Below are 18,614 nucleotides of genomic sequence, written 5' to 3'. Positions count from 1 at the left end.
CCTACAAATAGACTAAGTGAGGTTACATAGTACCTTTACTGTCTGCTCCATTCCAACCCAATGAATGAACATTTTAAACTATTAAAATATTTTTCTCTGCTAAGATTCAGAACTTACAAACAGTGACTACCCCAATAAACAAGAGTAGGTTATGCAGGAAATTCAGTTGTTACAAATCCTTCTTACAGTTTGACATGCTGTGCATGAGAACCTTTGACCTTGACTTCATGGTGGGATTGGAGGAGTTTTCTTAAACCCTCCCTCTATGTGGGTGACCAGAGGTCATGGGTCAAATTTGGAAGACATGAAGGCAATACTTTCAAGTTGCTGTCACTTTTCCGTGATGACAGACATCTTCACTGAGAATAAACACAAGTGATTTTGTAATGGAAACACTGAACTTCATTCCTTCACATATTGTAACTGTATCTTTTAGTTGTCATTAGTGAGTAAATAGGTTTGTCGTCTTTATCAATTAATCTTAATTGGACATGAAACAGCTTTGGAAGCCACTAAACATCTCTCAGCTGTGAATTACTCAGCTTTAACTATATCCCTACATGCTTCAGCAACGTGTTAGCTACCATGAGCCTTTTAACATCTGAATTGGTCAATTGATTAGGCAAATCTTTATCAGCAGCTTTCAGCATAAGTAGGTTCTGTTTGAACCAAGTTATGGGTTATCCTCTGGTAGCCACGTGTTGGTCATAATCACCAGTGTTTTTGCATTTGTGAGCAGTCAAAACTACCCCCAGTTTGCTTAATGTTTGCAGATTATAGGTTTCACAAGTTATATAAGCCCAGTGTTAGAAGGCGTTTGCCAGGTCTGCAATCCATCATAATTTGGAGAAAGAATAGGATCCCTAATAATATACACATTATAATATCATGTCCTGATCTATGTCCAAAAAGTCCCGATGATGCACATGGCATTATTACTATATATTATATGTAGTATACAAAATATAATTATATATATATATATGATATCATTAATTTTGCCCAAGCCCAAATTATACTAGGGTCTCGAATATCATTGTAGGATGGTACATTGAACAGCACCGTAATCCGTGTTTTCTGCATTTGTTTTTACATACGCTGTAAATAATGTCACTACTACCTTCTGTTCCTCTCAACTACCTTAACACTCTCTCTTCTTGCCAGTAGTCTGGCTGTGAAACCTGAGACAGGGGCCAAATATAGCCCGACACAGTGAGGAGTTTGAGCCTTGGACAGATGGGACAGCAGACCACTGCAGAGGCGATACGCCATCAGACCCTGAACCTGAGCGTTCTTCCTTGCCCTCTGACCAATAGGGCTGCGCTTCTTAAAAGACACTCGTTTTAAGCTTTTACGAAGTTTACAAACAAACCAAAACTGGAATTACAAAACCAGCAGGATTTGGACATAATACCTACTTGAAGGTGAGTTTTGCTGTGTACTTATTGATACTCTCAGCAGAAATTTTGGTGCGATCATCAAGACAATGACCTGAATAATTTTCTGCAAAAGGTGTTTCAAATACACAGTGAATAGCAATCCTAAAAAAGAACATTTTCCTTTGGGAACATTGTCTTTCCTCTCATATACAAATGAGGATATGGACTGGATAAATATGTAATGAGTAACATCTGGGATAGAAAACAGTAGGATAAAAAGATAATTGAAATCTCATCTCATGATAGTCTTTCAATGATTGTTTTCAGAAAGTCTCCACATTTATAATTAATATGTACCGTGTTGTTGATTATGTTCTCAGGTAATAGCACTAAAAGGAACTATCTTAGGCTTATTCTGTTCATGTTTGAAACATATTGATTGTCAGTGTATGTTTATACTTTTTTTTTCTACCTGTGTGTGTTTTATTTTTGGTAGGGGCTGGATTCAAATGGCCTTTCTCATGTCTTTAGGGTTGATGGGGTTGTACTGCTGCAGTGAAACATAGCCCAGGAGATTAAAAATAACAACAGCTGGTCTTCAGGACGCCATAAGGCACTTAGTGTCATACGGTGGTTTTACAGTGTAATATACCAAGGAAATTAAGCACATTTAATCTGTATATGCATGTGACCTACATGGAATACTCACATTTAAAGATGGATTAGCATGTAATACATGAACATGGTTGCACATTTGCATCCTTAGCTTTAGATAATTGTTTACGATCATTATGCTCGCAGCCCTTACTCTGTCAGTTCGGCAGAAAATTGTGTGACCTAATTCTGAAAAAATGTACTTCTTTATGAATTTAGATAGTGTGTGAAATGAGTTGCCAGAGTAGAGTACAGGAGCTGCAATGTTTTAAAAAAAGGAATACTTGTTTCTGCACTGACTCCACTGACTATCACTACCTTGCATAATGGGTGTTCTTGTTGTTGCTTAGACCACCATCAAATGTTACAATGACATAAATCAATGTGTTCAATGTTCATGTCCTATTTATTTTGGAGCAATTTGACACTTAATAGAAAAATAACCATTGTGACAAGGGGGAAATGTCCTGATAAAAATGGGTTGAGGAAGATATTCCAGTCATGTACACAATAACCTCAGATGCTGATACCCACCAGCTGCATGTAGACAACATTGGCCTGAGTCATCTAGACAGTTATGGCTTGAAAGGCAAATGAACCATTGTGAAGTCTGTATTTTAAATTTAGCTCATCTTCTGTTGGAGTTATATCTTCTGTTTCTGGCGTAAAGTTTCAAATCACAGTGGAACGAATGTACCTAATGGTAGGTTAATATGAATGATTTACTTTTCAGGATGCAGGACGGGAGTTGGAATCAACCGCTCCCCATCTCTAAGATCCTGAAAGACCTGGTAGGAGGCAGGGCTTCGGAGGTTGATGGGGGTATGTTTTCCGAAGCGTCTTCTGATGGGGAACTCTACATGGAGAGTAAGACTGGGCTGGATGCTGATGACGGGGACTTTGCCGATCTTACTGCTTTCTTGAGTGCAGAAGAGATTAATCTTAGCCTGGACCTAGCCCGGGAGGCTTTTGGTGACCCATCCCAACATGAAGAGCCAGGTCTGCCTAGCGCTACCTCCCAGGAACAGGCCCTACAGCCTGTGCCCCCCCAGACTACTGAAATTCTTTCTACAAGCCCACATCTTAATCACCTGACCAAAGGCCTCTGCCCAGATGACAATGCAGTTTCCTCTGCTCAGAGTGTCACTCTTAGCAAACCTGTACAAGTGTCCAGTGAGGCTCCATGTGGTAATGAGAAGCTTGTTCGGCATAAACCCACCCAGCCGGTTTACAAACAGGATAAACCCAGGTTAATTTATGAAGTCCCGGAGCTAAATGATCGGGCGGCTTCAACCACGGAGTTCTGCAGCCGCGCTGCAACACTCATTGAGGAGCTATCATCCATCTTCAAAGGTTCTGCTCATCTGGAGCAGCGGTTGGAGGATGATTCCTCCTCCCCTGATAGCGGCTATCTGTCTCCTAAGAGTCAGCGGCAGGTTCCTCAGGGTCCAGTATCTACTCCTTCTCAGCCTTCTGGCCAGCCAGAACAAACACAAATCAAACCAGCCGTGGACCCTCTGCCTGGAGGACCAGGGGGAGTGTCATGTTCTGCAGGGTACCAGCAGTCAGGAGCAGCAATGACTTCTGGATCCCTATCCCCTCCATGTTTCCTTCAGAAGCTGAAGAGTCAGGAAGTGGCAGAGGGAAGCCCAATACGCCTAGAATGCAGAGTCAGTGGAGACCCTCAGCCGCTGGTCAGGTAACGTTTCATATGCTTGATGTGATTTTATCATGAATGGATTTGACAGGTATCTGCGGTTTTGACTTTATTTTTTGTGTTAAATGTTGATGCCAATCAATAACTGCTCAGGTGTGAGCATTCTTCGTGGAAAACTGGAGGAGTAGCATATACATTTTCATATCAGCAAAATCATTGCCTTTCAATTTTTTCACCTTTTCAATTCTTCTAAATATTTGTTTAAGCCATGAGTTCCTTAATTTATTATCCTACTATATGAGTTTCATTTCTAATTTTCCCCTTCTTTTTCTCTTTGCCAGCCATTTCCTATTTTTATTAAAACAATGTATGTCTGATTGTGACTTTTTTAAAAACTGTCAGACTATGATATTCATATGAAATACATTTATGATTCTTGACTGTTCTTTGTCATTAATTTAAAGTTGTGCTGAGAATACATGGAATGAAGAAAGTGAATAGAATTTCACTTTGGCTTATTCACAGCATTGTAAGCTTTACATCAGTTTTGTGGAATTCATCACTATTGTGGACAATCCACACAGTTATTTGTCAACATCCAAAGGGGTCATGCATTCTACATTGCAAATAACTCGGGTAAAATGAGCTGTGGGAATTATCCATATTAACTGGGATAAATAATAATTAATACTTCATTAATCCCTTGTGGAAAATTGGCAGCCATTTAGCGGCACCAGGGGAACAGTTGGGGGTTCAGTGTCTTGCTCACAAACACTTCGACACACTAGGAGGAGCCGGGAATCTAACCAGTTTGGTTCCAAGGACAATTGCTCGACTCCCCCCCCCCCACCCCCACCCCCGCCCCACACCAGGCTGCCTCTAAAAGTTGTGCGAGTTTAAATTCAGATTTTCAGAACAGTATGCCAGAACCTACTTCTTCATCATACTGAGGTAGACCAACTAAAAGCTCATATGCACAATCTGGAGGGATGCTGTCAAAAGGATATCCGCTGAAAGATCATGCAGAACATTCTTTTGAAAAAGACAAAAGTGACCATGCCGATGTGATCTTGCATGGTCATCTTTATCACAAAAACCCCTCCGCAAGTATTTCATGAATGCCAAAGCATGAAAGGACTGGCATAAGCAGACCCTCCACTGCTGTATCACAGTGTCAGTGATGTTGAACAGACCAAACATCAAATCTAGCTTCCTGCTTTAAAGATAAAGTGAGTGAGGTGGACGTTGGCCTGGAGGTGATATATTCATGTGTTGACAAGCAACTGGTTTAGAGTTGGGGGACTTCCATTCTGCGTAAGCACATTAGTTAAATTGTACCTAGGCTGATTTATGCTTGTATGTATGTCCATTAGAGAGGAAAGAACCCCCCCGACCATCCAACCACCCACCCACCTCCTTCCCACATCTAAGGTTATTTGCATCAGGTCTTCAGCAAACTAAAAATACACTCCTCTCTTGTTTCTAGATCTGTCGGCCTAACAGCTCGGTCAACATTCTTTCTGTTTACTTCTCAAACATCCCTAAACTAATAATCACACTTTCCTGGTGGGATCTTATGCCACACTATCCTTCTGGGTTAATATGATTTATCATACTAAGCCAATGAAATAAAATAAAAACTAGCTAGGAGAATTTTTCTCAGACCATTTGAGACCAAATATATACTCACCTGGTACACTTGTAAAACACAATATGCTCAGTTCAACAGCTTTCTATTTCAGTACCTCTATATAAATATTTACTATAGGGGCCATGATGAGTGGTGGTGCTTTTTATTGAAAATCAACATTTTCTGTAAATCTAATGATTGTAAAGAAGGTCCCCAAAATTTACAAATACTCATAGTCACGGTTTTGTGTTGGATGGTTGCTGCTTGCCACCCCATCTGACCATATGAATGAAATTTGAGTGTAATCTATTGTATAACTCATACTAACACAAATAATTTTTATTTTGTATCGTCATTTATTGTGTGTGTAGATTTGCATAGTAAATGTAAGAAATTTTATACATATATAAACATATATGTGAATGTATCGCTCTCTCTTTTTCTGTGTGTGTGTGTGTGTGTGTGTGTGTATGTGTGTGTGTGTGTGTGTGTGTGTGTGTGTGTGTGTGTGTGTGTGTGTGTCTGTGTGTGTCTGTGTGTGTGTATTTATGTTTCTTGTGATGAAAATAATCAAATACTCACTATAAAACTTATTTGATTTGAAACTGCATCTCCAGAAACAACACAATACACACCAGCATTATTGTAATCTGCAACTGCAACAATAAACATGTATGTATATCAAAATCTGACTTTACCTTTTAAGATTGAGCATTTTTGTTCATAAAAGTGGATTTAATGCAGATCTGCTACATGTTAGACTGGACATTAAACATACTTCCCTTATGATTTGGCCAGTGTGTGTGCAAGCATTTATTGCAGCATTGTTAGACAGCTGCAAATAAGAAACCTTAAAGATGCAATTCATCGTTGTACTTGTCATTAGAAAACTATACACTTCAGAATTTACACAGATATCAGTGCAGTCTTGCATGAAATGTTTGGCAGGTGAATAAAGTAAAGAAATGTTGCATTCATCAGTCATTGACTAAATCAATATTAACTCCTTTACAATAGCCAGGACGTAACGACTTTAAGGGGTTGCAAAACGGATAATGTGTTTTATTTGTTTGTTGAGCCAGAGAACCCAAAGCCAATTATCTTGGATGTGCATCCCTGCAACAAGCTGTAAAATGGCTGTAAAAATAGTCTTCAGGCCCCCAGGAGCCAGGCACAGGAATGAAGGCAATTCAATGACGCAGCAGTTCAGTCAACATGCTCTATATTTCCCAACACCTTCTTGGGAAATAGGAAGCTACTGTGTAGCGTGTCAGGGGGAAATAGGACACTCTGACATAACCACATAACATCTATTGGGAATTAATGGAAAGTTAGGATGGAAATATAATGGTAATGTAAGCACTTTGGAAAATGGAAATATACGCACTTTGTTTTTCCTCTAAACATGTCAGCAAAAAAAAATCATGTTGTATTCTTTCAGTAAAGAATGCATTGTGAGCAGTTCATTGAAATGCTATGACAAAACAAAATGGGGAATTTCTTGAATTGTTGTTCTAAATGTTGCCCTTGTCTTCCAAAGAGACCATTTGACAGAAGTGTCTCTTTCTGTGATCGTTGGGGCTTTCCACTTAGTTTAGACACTAGATGGCAGCAAAATCTCAGTTTTTCCCAAATTATCACTATATGCGATGAGAAGTACACATGACAAGAACGTCAGTCTGCGTCTGTGTTTTGTTTAATCACTAGATGGAAAACAGACATGTATCACATATTATCACTTGATTCCTGCAAAAGTGAATATGTTTCAAACTGGCTAATTTGTTCCATTTACAGCCACTCCAAACTCCATATGTATATTATTTTCTTTTGTTCAACTTACTGGTGACACCAACTGTCTACATGTGCGTTTGTGTGTGGAGGGGGTTTATTAGTATGTATGTTTGTATGTATGTATGCATGTATGTATGTGTGTATGCGTGCACACACACACACACACACACACACACACACACACACACACACACACATACACACACATACACACACACACACACACACATATCGTTCAATTGTTTTGTGTATTAATTTTTCAATATTTTGAATATTTTACTAATCATGGTCTGTGATGCTGCTCAGGTGACAAGAGCAGTTGCTACCTTATTCCTTGACATTAATAAGTTGATGCTGTGCCAATGCCAGCTTTTGACAAAGTCAGTGAAGGAGACATTCCTGGTGGTTGGGTGCTGGGCGCGGTCTCCTGTGGTCAACTACAATTTGTCTCTGCCAGAAAGTCTTGCAGTATTGAGTGCCTGGTATTCTTCACCATATCTTCCTGCAGCAAACACATTTTTTATGCACTCGTCTGATTGCAATCTTTGGGATTGCTGTGTGTTTCTGTGGGAACTTGTGGTAACCTATTTGTGCATTTTTTGAGCCTGAGGTAGTTTTGGCCTTGCTTACATCTTCAGGGGGCATTTTTAGGGGGTTAAGATTTGATGTTGGAAGGAGAGACGGGAAATGCATTTGGTTGGTGTGTGTTTGCATGTGTTTGCATGTGTCTGCGTGTGTGTGTTTTGGTGTCTAAACAAAATCAATAGTGTGTGGTCTGTTTATGTGGCGCACCAAACTCACTGTGGTTTCCTGATAACCCATTTTTCTGAATTTCATTCCACTGCAAAGCAGAAAGCAGCAATCCATCCCTACTCATGGCAAAGCCAGAGTGATATTTTAGCCATTATCTTCTGATGCTTTTCCATATCATTGCTTTAATTGCCTGTTGTGCAAGAAAGGCACTTTAAAACTTGACTTGTGGCTGAATAGAGAGCGATGGGCAGGTATAGCGAAAAGCAGCTTTGGTTTTTTTGCTTTTAACAAAACACACAAAACCACAGGGGAAACTTTTGGATGATGAGAGGCTACCGAAGAATTCGCTTCTGAAATCCACTGACGGCCGCCTCGTCTGCATTATGATATGACATTTCAGTGATTGATGACGGAATTTGGAGTAAAAAATATGATCCTTGTTTAAATTCAAACAGCGCAAACTCGTGGGATAACCAGGACAGGGATGCATGTAGATAGAGAGCACGCTCATGTGTATGGAGTCCAATTGTTTTCATGCAAAACTCAAAACTGAATTCCCTGAACATTGATTTCGCATGGTTCTGGTTGCACAGAACAAATTCATAAACATATATGTAGCAGAACACAAAGTGTAATGCTTTGAAACAGGCAGCCTGGGCTTGCAAAGTACACCACTTGATAGCACAGTGGAATCATACACCTGCCCTCAACTGGAGGGGCAGAAAAAGAAATTATCTAATTTATTCAACAATATTCACTAAGTCAATGGCTCAAAAAGGTGGGGTCAACAGCTCAAACGATACAAATGAGGGCATTTTGATTTTCAGATAAGCTGGGAAATAGGCATGGACCATTTTAGAGCTTTTTAATTAACTTTTTTTTTAATACAGCTGTCAGATTTAAAGTATGTAATATAACACCATTGCACAAATGTTGTGCGTGGTTTTGAATCTGTTTCATTTCTGTAAAATAAATAAATAAAAACTTTAAAACCCATTTTGGTTGTAAGGAGGTACAATGGCAATAATTGTAGAGGCCACCAAATTTTGTCTAAATATACACAACACCCATTTTGGTCAACTGCAAGATGAAAACAGCAAAGAAAATGCAGATAATCAGTCCTGTCCAAACTCAGATGTGCAACTGAATGGACCCTCTAACCCCCCCCCCCCCCCCCCCCCCCCCCCCCCACCTTACTGTTTTGCTCTCTCTCTTTCAACCCTAATAGTCAAGACAGAAGGCCGCCCACATTGAGCTCGGATCTGCCCAGTAAAAGGCAGTTTTTCCTTGCCACTGTCTCCAAGTGCTTGCCCACGGGGGAATGTTGGGTTCTGTAAATCATTTTGAGGACTGTGGTCCAGACCGGCTCTACATGTTAAGTGTCATGAGACAACTGTGTTGCAATTTTGTGCTATAGGAATAATCTTGACTCGACATTCAGTTTCTACCAGCCAATATTCATTACCTGGGCAACCCCAAACTATGTGGTTGAAATTTCTCATTTTAGAAGTGATGTAGAGCTGAATGGTTAGACCGGTTCGTTTACATGTGGTCTGTTTATCTTACACTTTACTGATACTTTGGGGAAGGTAATGTTTCAACTTGGGGTGTTGTTTAAGCTCCAAATGTCAGATTTTTCAAAGTAATTAATAACACGAGTCCTGCCTCCCAATTTTCACCTTTCCAGGAGACCAGCCCACTCTGGGAATAAAGGTATTGCTACAAGTCAAATATTGCTCAAAAAAGAAAAAAAAAATGCTGTTGATTACATTGCGAAGCATTGCGAAGTGAACACAGTTCTCTGTGAGCATTTCGCCAACCTGAAAAGAGGTCTATGAGGGAATTAAGGTAATGGATAAAACTGCTGTGGCCACACAGCCATGTTAAAAATCAAGACTTATATTTGCACTTTCTATATACATTTATTTTCATTTTTTTTCTCCTTTTCTTCCCAAGGACATTTCTTTTCCTTATATTTTTGCACAGTAAACAGATTTGTGTATGTGCCCAACCTCGGCCTGTTGTTGCAGAAGTAGATTCTGCATTGGCAGATGGCCTCAGTAGCCCTTCCTCTTACATTTTGTAAAACATTCTTGATATGAAGTCATTGCAGGTGACCCACTGCTGACTCATGACGTAGCCGGGGTGTAATGCTGACTGTTTGGCCTGATTTGGTAAGCCATAACTTTTAATTCTCCCTCATTTGATCTCCACGGGAGGAGGAGGAGGAAAAACACTGGTATTTTTATACCTGTTTCTTTTTTTAATTTAGGGTCGCATTATGTCATTTTATATTTGAGTTCCAAATAATGAGAGAGTCTGGAGTAACTGTGGGGGTGTACTTATGGTCAAAATGAAAACTATACAAGTGCCGTTGGACAGACACTTAACATTCCTGGAACATGAAAACATTTAAAGGGCTAAAAACGTCAACTACAGACACTATATATTTTGCAAGTCAGCGTGAGGTAGTCAGTTTGACGTATTGTTTGGCTCTCACCATGCTGATAAATGAGCTGTGTTCATAACTGAATGTGATACATTTGTATGTGCATTTGTCAAGAAATTGTTTCGGCGTACTCAAGCGTAATCATAAAATCACTGGTCAGAATTAATTACATTTGTGTCACTGCCTCTAGCTCCATTAGCTGAGATTATGCACTTGGACATATCAAGATAACATCAATGAAGCACTCCGTCAGACAAGCATCAGTGCTATTTCTCAGTAGTATGGTAATGGGGGTTGTGATGAATGGGGCTGTCCTGCTTAACTCTCAGGAAGGGCCTCCTGCCCTCTGCTGGCCTTGAGACTTGGTGTGAAGTTTCAACCGATAAGGTGAGACTTTTCCTGCTCTCCATTCATCCCCCTTAGTTCTGACTGCGGGCTCTTGTAATATGACAAAATGTGCTTTTTATCCATTCATTTGTTGGATATAAACAACCCAAGCTCATTTCTGTGTGTTTTTCAAAATCTCTGCATGGAAAAAAAATGTTCCAAAAAAAACAACAATTTTCTATTTTTACATCACTGACGTCTCTGACGTCTTTGTCATAATATTGTCATCATCTTAAATATATTCCAAAATTAAAACGATGTTGAAACCTCAAGAAGAAGAAACATTAAGAATAAGCTGATGGCGTAAGGGGGTGACATTTTGCCAAAAAACATTCAAATTATGAAGTGGCGCATTTTCAGCGTTTCTGAAAATGATTGCCAAAGACTGAGCCGATGGACCATGAGAATCAGAAATTGCGGAGGGATTTTTCCAAAATGGCAATGCTATAAATCGCAACATGATAATAACATAGACACAAAAAAATATATGAGCCTGTACCTCATCAATAAGTACCAAACTCAACTGACCCGGTATGAAAGGGTTAAATGGGAGAGGAAGAGAGGAAGTTTAGTGAGAGTTGGGGGAAATGAGATTTGTTAAGAGTTACTTAAGTGGATCAGTGACAGGTGAAGAAGTGGAATACCACATTTAATATGAGGCAAGTCTGTTGTGGACAAAAGCAGCAGTCTTCCACAGCGGGAGGATGTAATCCAAGACAAGTTCAACAAGAGGATGGGCAAAGAACACAACATAAATCTTGACTGTACTGAACGCTTCTCTCTGCACTGTTTGCCAGTGAGCTTGTTTGACCTCACTGGTGAACAGACACACACTTAACATGATCATTAACTGACTCCATCAGGCCTTCCTCGGTCAGTGACTTTGACAAAGTGCTTTTAACCAGATCATATTACGAGGACACACCAAATACATGAGTATTTCACACAGTGCACTGACAATTTTAAACACATGAACACGCCAAGGAGTGGTTTAAGAATCACATTTCTAGCAGAGCAACATTTCCATAGCATGTTGTTGACAGTCAAACTGAGTAATGTTCCCCCAAGACACAGTCCTCTGTCTATTCTGCACTCAAGGTTTGTAGCAGTGAGTCATCCAGGCTTCGGGTCTGTTCCACAGCTGGCCTGTGAACACTAAGCTGTGGGTTACATTCCTGTGTTCACCTGTAAAATGACTTTCTGCTATCCATCATGCTCGATAAGACATGGCCATTAGATTCAGCTTACAGTAATCTGCCTTTTGATGAGATATTTTAGTCTGTTATTCTTCCTGGACGTTGAATTCCTGCGTGACTGCCAAGAACTGTGTTTGATGTTGAGCCCAGTTCAATTATGTATCTTTGCTTTTTGTATGTCTGACAACATTTTTAAGCTGTGAAAAAAATTGCCTGTTGTGTCCACAATTGAGCGTATTTTGCATTTGACCACTGCTTGCGCTGCTTATTGTACCTAGAGATGAGAGGTCAGATGGGACTCGTAAAAACAAGCTTGAATCTTCCTTCCCGAGTCCATGTGACAGAATAACAGCTGTGCGAATGTTAAACTGTCTTACAAAGAAACTCAATATAGGTATCATTGTTTCTTTGTCTCAACATTTTGTACTTTGCCAGTCAATTAAAAGGTCTGTATAGGAGAGCTGTATTTTGAGTTGGGGTTTGTGGCGTGTCTGATCAAAGTTCAGATCCCAGACTATAAATCATGTCTGAGGAAGAGAAGTTATAGAGTTCAACTGTTCACTTCAACAATAGCAGGCTTTGCCTTTTGACTCCTGTTGTGTTTCAAGGTAATACCTTTGTCTTTTCTGTCATCAACACAGTAAAGTTTTACTGGAGAACTGAAAGTATCAAGATGCTGGTGAGCAAATTCATCTGCCACACACCTGGAGAAGTGATCTGACTGTCATGGAAACAGATGTTTTTGTATGTTTGCATGTCAGTATGCTTGTAGCAAGGTTACGGGGCTACTGCTTTACTTGACTGGGTGAACAGGTGGCTGGAGGAACATTGCTTCTGCATTTTATAAAATCTCTTAAATCTGTAGATCTAGAAAGGAGTTGAATGCCATGAAGGTGGCAGAGAGAGCAACTACAAGAGAGGAATTATTTGTATTGAGCCTGAAACTACTCAAATCATACACAGATCTGCACGGCTACTGATCTGTCCTCTGCGGTCCAGCTAATTGCTGTTTCCCAAAAAGCTTTTCTTTATACCTAAAATTAGAATCTACACAGGCAGTTATATGCTGTGCCTCCAGCTGTAATTACTCAGTGTCAGGAAAATCGATGAAAGATCCAAAACTTAAAAAAAAATGAATTCAGTTGTTTGAAGCGGCATAAATGGAAAGGACAACATTGATTAACATGTATATTTTTGTCCATATACATTTAAGATGTGTTTTTGGCAATCGCACAATAACTAGGGAGAAATCTATACATGCACATATATCAAAAAATGTATATAATACATTATATTTTGTCATTTTAAAATCATTGTTGTTATATATCATGAATGTCATTTTTTAAAAGATTTTTTTCCTCTCACACTAATTTCTGCTATGGATGGAAAAATAAAAATAAAAATAAAAATAAAAATAAAAATAAAAATAAAAATAAAAATAAAAATAAAAATAAGTCAGAGAAAAGTTTGATTTTGTGATTTAGTTTGAAAGCAGTATATATTGCTGTTTGATTTCAGAAGCACATTTCTGGCTGATATACTTAATTTTAAGCTTCTCAAGATGTTCTTTTTGTTGGTTTTTATAGTGGAGTTATTTGACATTTCAGAGAATTCATTGGCAAAGAGGTATGACATCATGAGAGAATGTGTAGTCTCTGTTTTGTTTGTGTCATTTCGTTTCCTTGGAGAGGAAACAGAAATTGCAATGATGACAAAAATGCCCTCATTTATTGTGATGTTTGCTGACCCTCAACAGTCCTTTTAAGTGCGTGTGGGTTGTTGAAGATGCACAGAGCTTTGGTTGTTTGTGGTGTGATAAAAATGTGTGTGTGTGTGTGTGTGTGTGTGTGTGTGTGTGTGTGTGTGTGTGTGTGTGTGTGTGTTTGTGTGTGTTTGTGTGTTTAAAAAAGACCAGTTTCATGCATTCATGTTCCCTTGTCTATCTTTTCGAGAGAGAAGTTCACAGAGTAGTGGCCTGTGAAGGCTACTGTCGGTGATGAATCAAGAGGAGCATCCAGAGACAAAATGATTGATAAACTCATCTCTTAAAGCCACCTTGGGAGATTATGGCACCTTTGAATGTTTTTAAAGTTACAATCCAGGTTAATTCTTTCTCAAACAAATTTAAATGGCAGAGTCATGTGACTGATTGTGGCGGGTCGCAGGGAATGCTGGAGCCTATCCCAGCTGCCATCGGGTGAGAGGCCAGTCAATCGCAGGGCCACATATACAGACGGACAACTATTCACTCATTCAAAAATTTCCAAATTTACCGTTGCAAGTTTTTGGACGATAGGAGGAAAGACATGCAGACACAGAAAGGTCCCTCTGTCAGAATCCAAGCAGGGTCCTTTGTGTTGTGAGGAAGCGCTAACCCCTGCACCATCGTGCCGCCCGACTTGGACGTCAGCAGCACAAATAACTGCCCCCCGACCGTGTCCAAATGTTGAACTGTAAGGGTGTTCCTTGAAATCAGAGGTTGTGCCTGTATCAAAGTCTGTGTGGAGCCCCTGCAGAGAAAAGAGCAAACCACAAGCTTTCATTCTGCACTAGACTGTGCATCAGACATCAATCCACTGGCACTCGACAAAGCACAAATACTACATTTATTTTTGCTGACAGAAGTGAATCCAGTGTTAGGAACATTTAGAAATACTATACGGTTTCATTTTGCAAGCACGTCCGTGTGTTTGATTGTGTGTGTGTGTGTGTGCATGTGTGAGCAAGTGTGCATGTGTGTGTGTGTGCGTGTACAAAGGATGACCAGACACAGTAGCCACAGCCATCTGTCTTTTACTTGCCAGGTGCTGCCAAGTCAGAGTGGTGTATTTAGATCCTGACTTATCCAAGCTATTTTTGTTCAGGCCTAACTTGGGTTTTTAAGTGGCCTACTTAGTTTTGCCATGAGGGATTTATTGAAAAGGAGATCTTGAATTTGGGATGTAGCCTTCTGCAGCACCATCACCTTACTTTTTCCCTTTACTGCAGTTGCACATCAGAGCCGCACAAATATCCATGGTGACATTTTCTTTTGGCCCGAACTCTGGTTTTGCAGCGGTGCTTTTGATGGTCAGCAGACTGGATTGTATAGAGGCAGAAAAGGCAGAGCCATCACAACTTTTGTTTTTCTACGGCCTGACCAGTACTGGATCTTTCGAGCCGATACCAATACTGAGAAATTCAAATTACATTAATAAATAAAAAGAAAGAAGATCAATATATCAGTTAAATACTCCCTGCATGATAAATACATCACCTGTTGTTGTATATCAATGTCCACACGATGCCGAATTTCCCATTTGGTGTTTTATTGATCCTATATAATTCAAGTAATATTTTACTTGAATAATTCAAGTAAATGCTGTCATGATAAAGCTAACTATAGCATATAGTACTATGAATATCAGTAACAACAACTGCAGGCGAAATGTATTCAACGTCAGAATTATTTCAGTTTAACCTTGTAAACATTTTAAATATGGTACATTTCAGTTGGAAATAACAGTCATTTAAGTCCAGACTTGTACTTAATCCCAACAGACTATCCAAATTAAACCATGTTGAAATTTAATTTTGTGTTATTGACATCACTCTGACATCAATACGTATATCAGCCCAAATCACCATCTTAAAATGGTTTTGTCCAACTGTCGTTTTTTTGGGGGAATCTTTCACATACAAATTAGTGATCAGGATCATTACCTCGTTGGGTAACTTTGACAGATATCGAGATGTGCTTGGCCGGCATAAGCCAAGCAAATCCCCGGACCGATATCGTAATCGGGAATTAATATTTTGCCTTCGAAACATTACTAGTCTGATGATTTGTTGTATAATGTGTGAGTCATGCTCTCAGGGGTCTCAGGAGGAAGGAAACACAGATGTTACCCCCACCTTACAGAATTATTTTAATTGGTACAGCTTGGCCTGCAGCGAAAGCATTTGTCTTTAAAATTTGACCCAACTGTATCTCACTGTCCCCTCTATCTTGTGTGGAATTTGGCAGCTCGGGGCGGCTCCCTCCCCTCTAACCCTGTGCTCAGTCCGAGCATTGTGTGTGTGTGTGTGTGTGTGTGTGTGTGTGTGTCAGAGTGTGTGTCAGAGTGGAAGTCCTGGTGTGAGGGTGTCAGAGTCTCACTGTGTGTTATGCTGTCAGGAGGGGAAGCGCTGTTTGCAGCCTGAGATCAAGAAAATTATTGGTGACTGAACAGGAACAAGAGGGCTCAGGTATGTAAGGCTTATAAAAACAAAGCTGGACAGTGATTTGATTTAATTTTGTAATCAGGTGAAAGATTACATGACAAAACTTTTCATGGGGGATGATTAATCTCAGAATTTACTCATATTTGACGGACAGCTTTATCAACATGGCTAAAGCTTTATCTACTTCAGGAGCGTTCACATGTTTTACTTTCAGTCTTTACCATTTTTATTTAATGTATTTATCATGCAACATGAACTTAAGTGTATCCGGAGAAAAACTTATTTCGTTTTTTCCCTGGATCCAATGAATGTGCATATGTGTGGTTCGCATTGTGTGGGGCATCCCCAAGTACAGGTCAGCTGTTGTACTCGTCTGTCATTATTTCTGTTCCATCTATCTGTCTTGCTGTCCCTCTGTCTCTGTCTGTCTGTCGCACACACACACACACACACACACACACACACGCACACACACACGCACACACACACACACAATCTGTTTCACACAGAATGTTATCCTTAGCCTGACAAGTTTATTGTCATCACCTCAATAAATAAACTGATATAAACTTGACAAATAAATTACAATAAACCACCTGAATTTTTTGACATTTTACAAGAATCCCCCAATATGAATCAGAAGTCAGAAGCAGTTGCCTGCTTGGCACGCTCACTGCCTTGTCTGCTATAATGAAATGCATCAGCGGACAGAGTCTGTTGATGGACAACATTGAAGAAGACTTTGTCCACCCCCTTGAAATTCCTGAGAGAAAAATACCCTCCATTGCTTCAGGAGCTCTGCAGCTGTCTGCTGTCTGGAATATTCCGGTGAACTCTGACCCTTGGTCCTGAGTCCTGGTAAACTAGGTTCCATCAGCATAATGCTTCTCCCGTTTTACTGCAACATGTTCCTGCATGTATCATCATTAACCAGAACCTTTGTGCTTTTATTCACTTCAGATGCTGGGCAGAACACTTTAATTAAGCGCAGATTCAAACCTTGACTGCTACCATTCCTTGCCCTTTCAGTCCAGATGATAACACTTCAGACTGAGTCCAATAAAGTACAGTATATCCCTATTCTTTAGTGAATCAAAAGTAGCATTGCATGGAGTCTGTGTGTTTAAAGCTGTTGGCGGTTTTGGTTTAGATGGACCTGAACCTGCAGCCTTAAAAACAGATATGCATCTGATTTTTAATGTAGATTATACTTAAAAACATGGTTAATAATTAATAATAAATAATCCTTATAGTATAAGTTACAGCATATAGTTAAAATCAATTTATTGGATTCATTTTTGGGAAATTGATGAATTGAATTACCTGTAACTTGAAACTGCCTTTTTACGGTCGCAGTCATGAGGCCTTTGCATGTGTCTGTGAGATGTAAATAGTTGGTGAGAAATGTTATAACTTGTTTAACTTGACGGGTTAATCCCAGTTTCATCATAATCATAATATCTTTTTTTTTCATTTTCAATCTGTTCTGCAAATATTGGCTCACTTTTGTAGACACAGAGCAAGTAAATTACATATCCTATAATAATGGGGGAAATTACAGTAATGGGGAGGTCTGTGGTGGAAATTGATCATTTGCAGCTATAGAGTCTGTTATTCTGTCCTATAGCACCCCATTCATTTTTGGTTTCAGGGGACGCGTGTGGGAAAGTGGAAAACAATTCGGCTTTCTATAATAATGTTGCCATGTATTAGGAAATGTCTCTGTTTCTGGTGGTGAAAAGGAAATTGCCTTGGTTATGTTAGTGTTTGGGGAGCTTCAAGTTGACCTCCGCAGTTTGTTATTAAGGATAAAGACAGCCTTGATGCCGCTTTGCTTGACCAGTTGCACTTGTTTGACTTCTGTCGTTTGAAGCCGAGAAACTGAATACTGGGAGTTGACTTTGGATTCGGAACAGGATAAGCAAATATACATCAACTTTATCGTTTCTTTCTATCCCGTATTGATTGGTAAACGTTTATGAAAACTTGTCACTCTAACATCAGTCATTCGAGCTCATTTTGTGACACAGCTTTCCGTACTTCTTTTTCTCTTCCCCTTTGCTCTGGCCTCAACTCGTTTGTGGTGTAACCGAGCCCTGCTTCATAAAATTTTCCATCAACAGCAGCAAATAACAACAGGGTCAGATGAGGAGAGTGCGGCCCTCAGCACGTACTATGGAGGCCAGGGCACTAGGCTCTGGTTTTGGCCTCCTCCCTTGAATGCACCAAAATGCAAATAGGTTAGTGAAAGAAGCCATGCTGGAAAAGGACCATCCTCCTGCGGATGAGAGCCGTCATGTGGCCTCGATTGTCTAAAATGAGTGTATAATTGCTCTCTTGCATGCCATCTTTATTCAGACAGCTGGTGACAGGATGGCTAATGGCGATGGTGGAATGTTTAGTCACCGTTGCGTCTGGGTGGGTGCCTCTGGGTGTGAAATGAAGGAAAAAGGTGAGACGTTAATCATGAAGACTATTTACTATTCGCTATTGAATAGCTGTGTTTTATAATGGC

The 18,614-nt window shown here is 39.8% G+C and overlaps 1 protein-coding gene across 3 annotated transcripts in view; it reads left to right on the top strand.

Annotated features, from left to right (window-relative positions):
- Positions 1-1,271: 1,271 nt before the first annotated feature.
- The window catches only part of palld (palladin, cytoskeletal associated protein), a 59,767-nt gene continuing 42,424 nt past the window's right edge, over positions 1,272-18,614 (top strand). For all 3 annotated transcript variants that reach the window (XM_086161306.1, XM_086161305.1, XM_086161304.1), the window contains exons 1-2: positions 1,272-1,424; positions 2,767-3,732. In XM_086161306.1, coding sequence (XP_086017432.1) covers positions 2,768-3,732 — 965 coding nt within the window. In that variant the 5' untranslated portion in view covers positions 1,272-1,424; position 2,767. The remainder of the gene's footprint in view (positions 1,425-2,766; positions 3,733-18,614) is intronic.

This window comes from Fistularia commersonii, chromosome 16, assembly GCF_037954325.1.
Source record: "Fistularia commersonii isolate RoL2024-O1a breed Wild chromosome 16, RoL_Fcom_v1.0, whole genome shotgun sequence".
Taxonomy (NCBI): Eukaryota; Metazoa; Chordata; class Actinopteri; order Syngnathiformes; family Fistulariidae; genus Fistularia; species Fistularia commersonii.
Note: the sequence above shows the minus strand (reverse complement) of the source record. Positions and strands in the feature narration are given on the sequence as shown.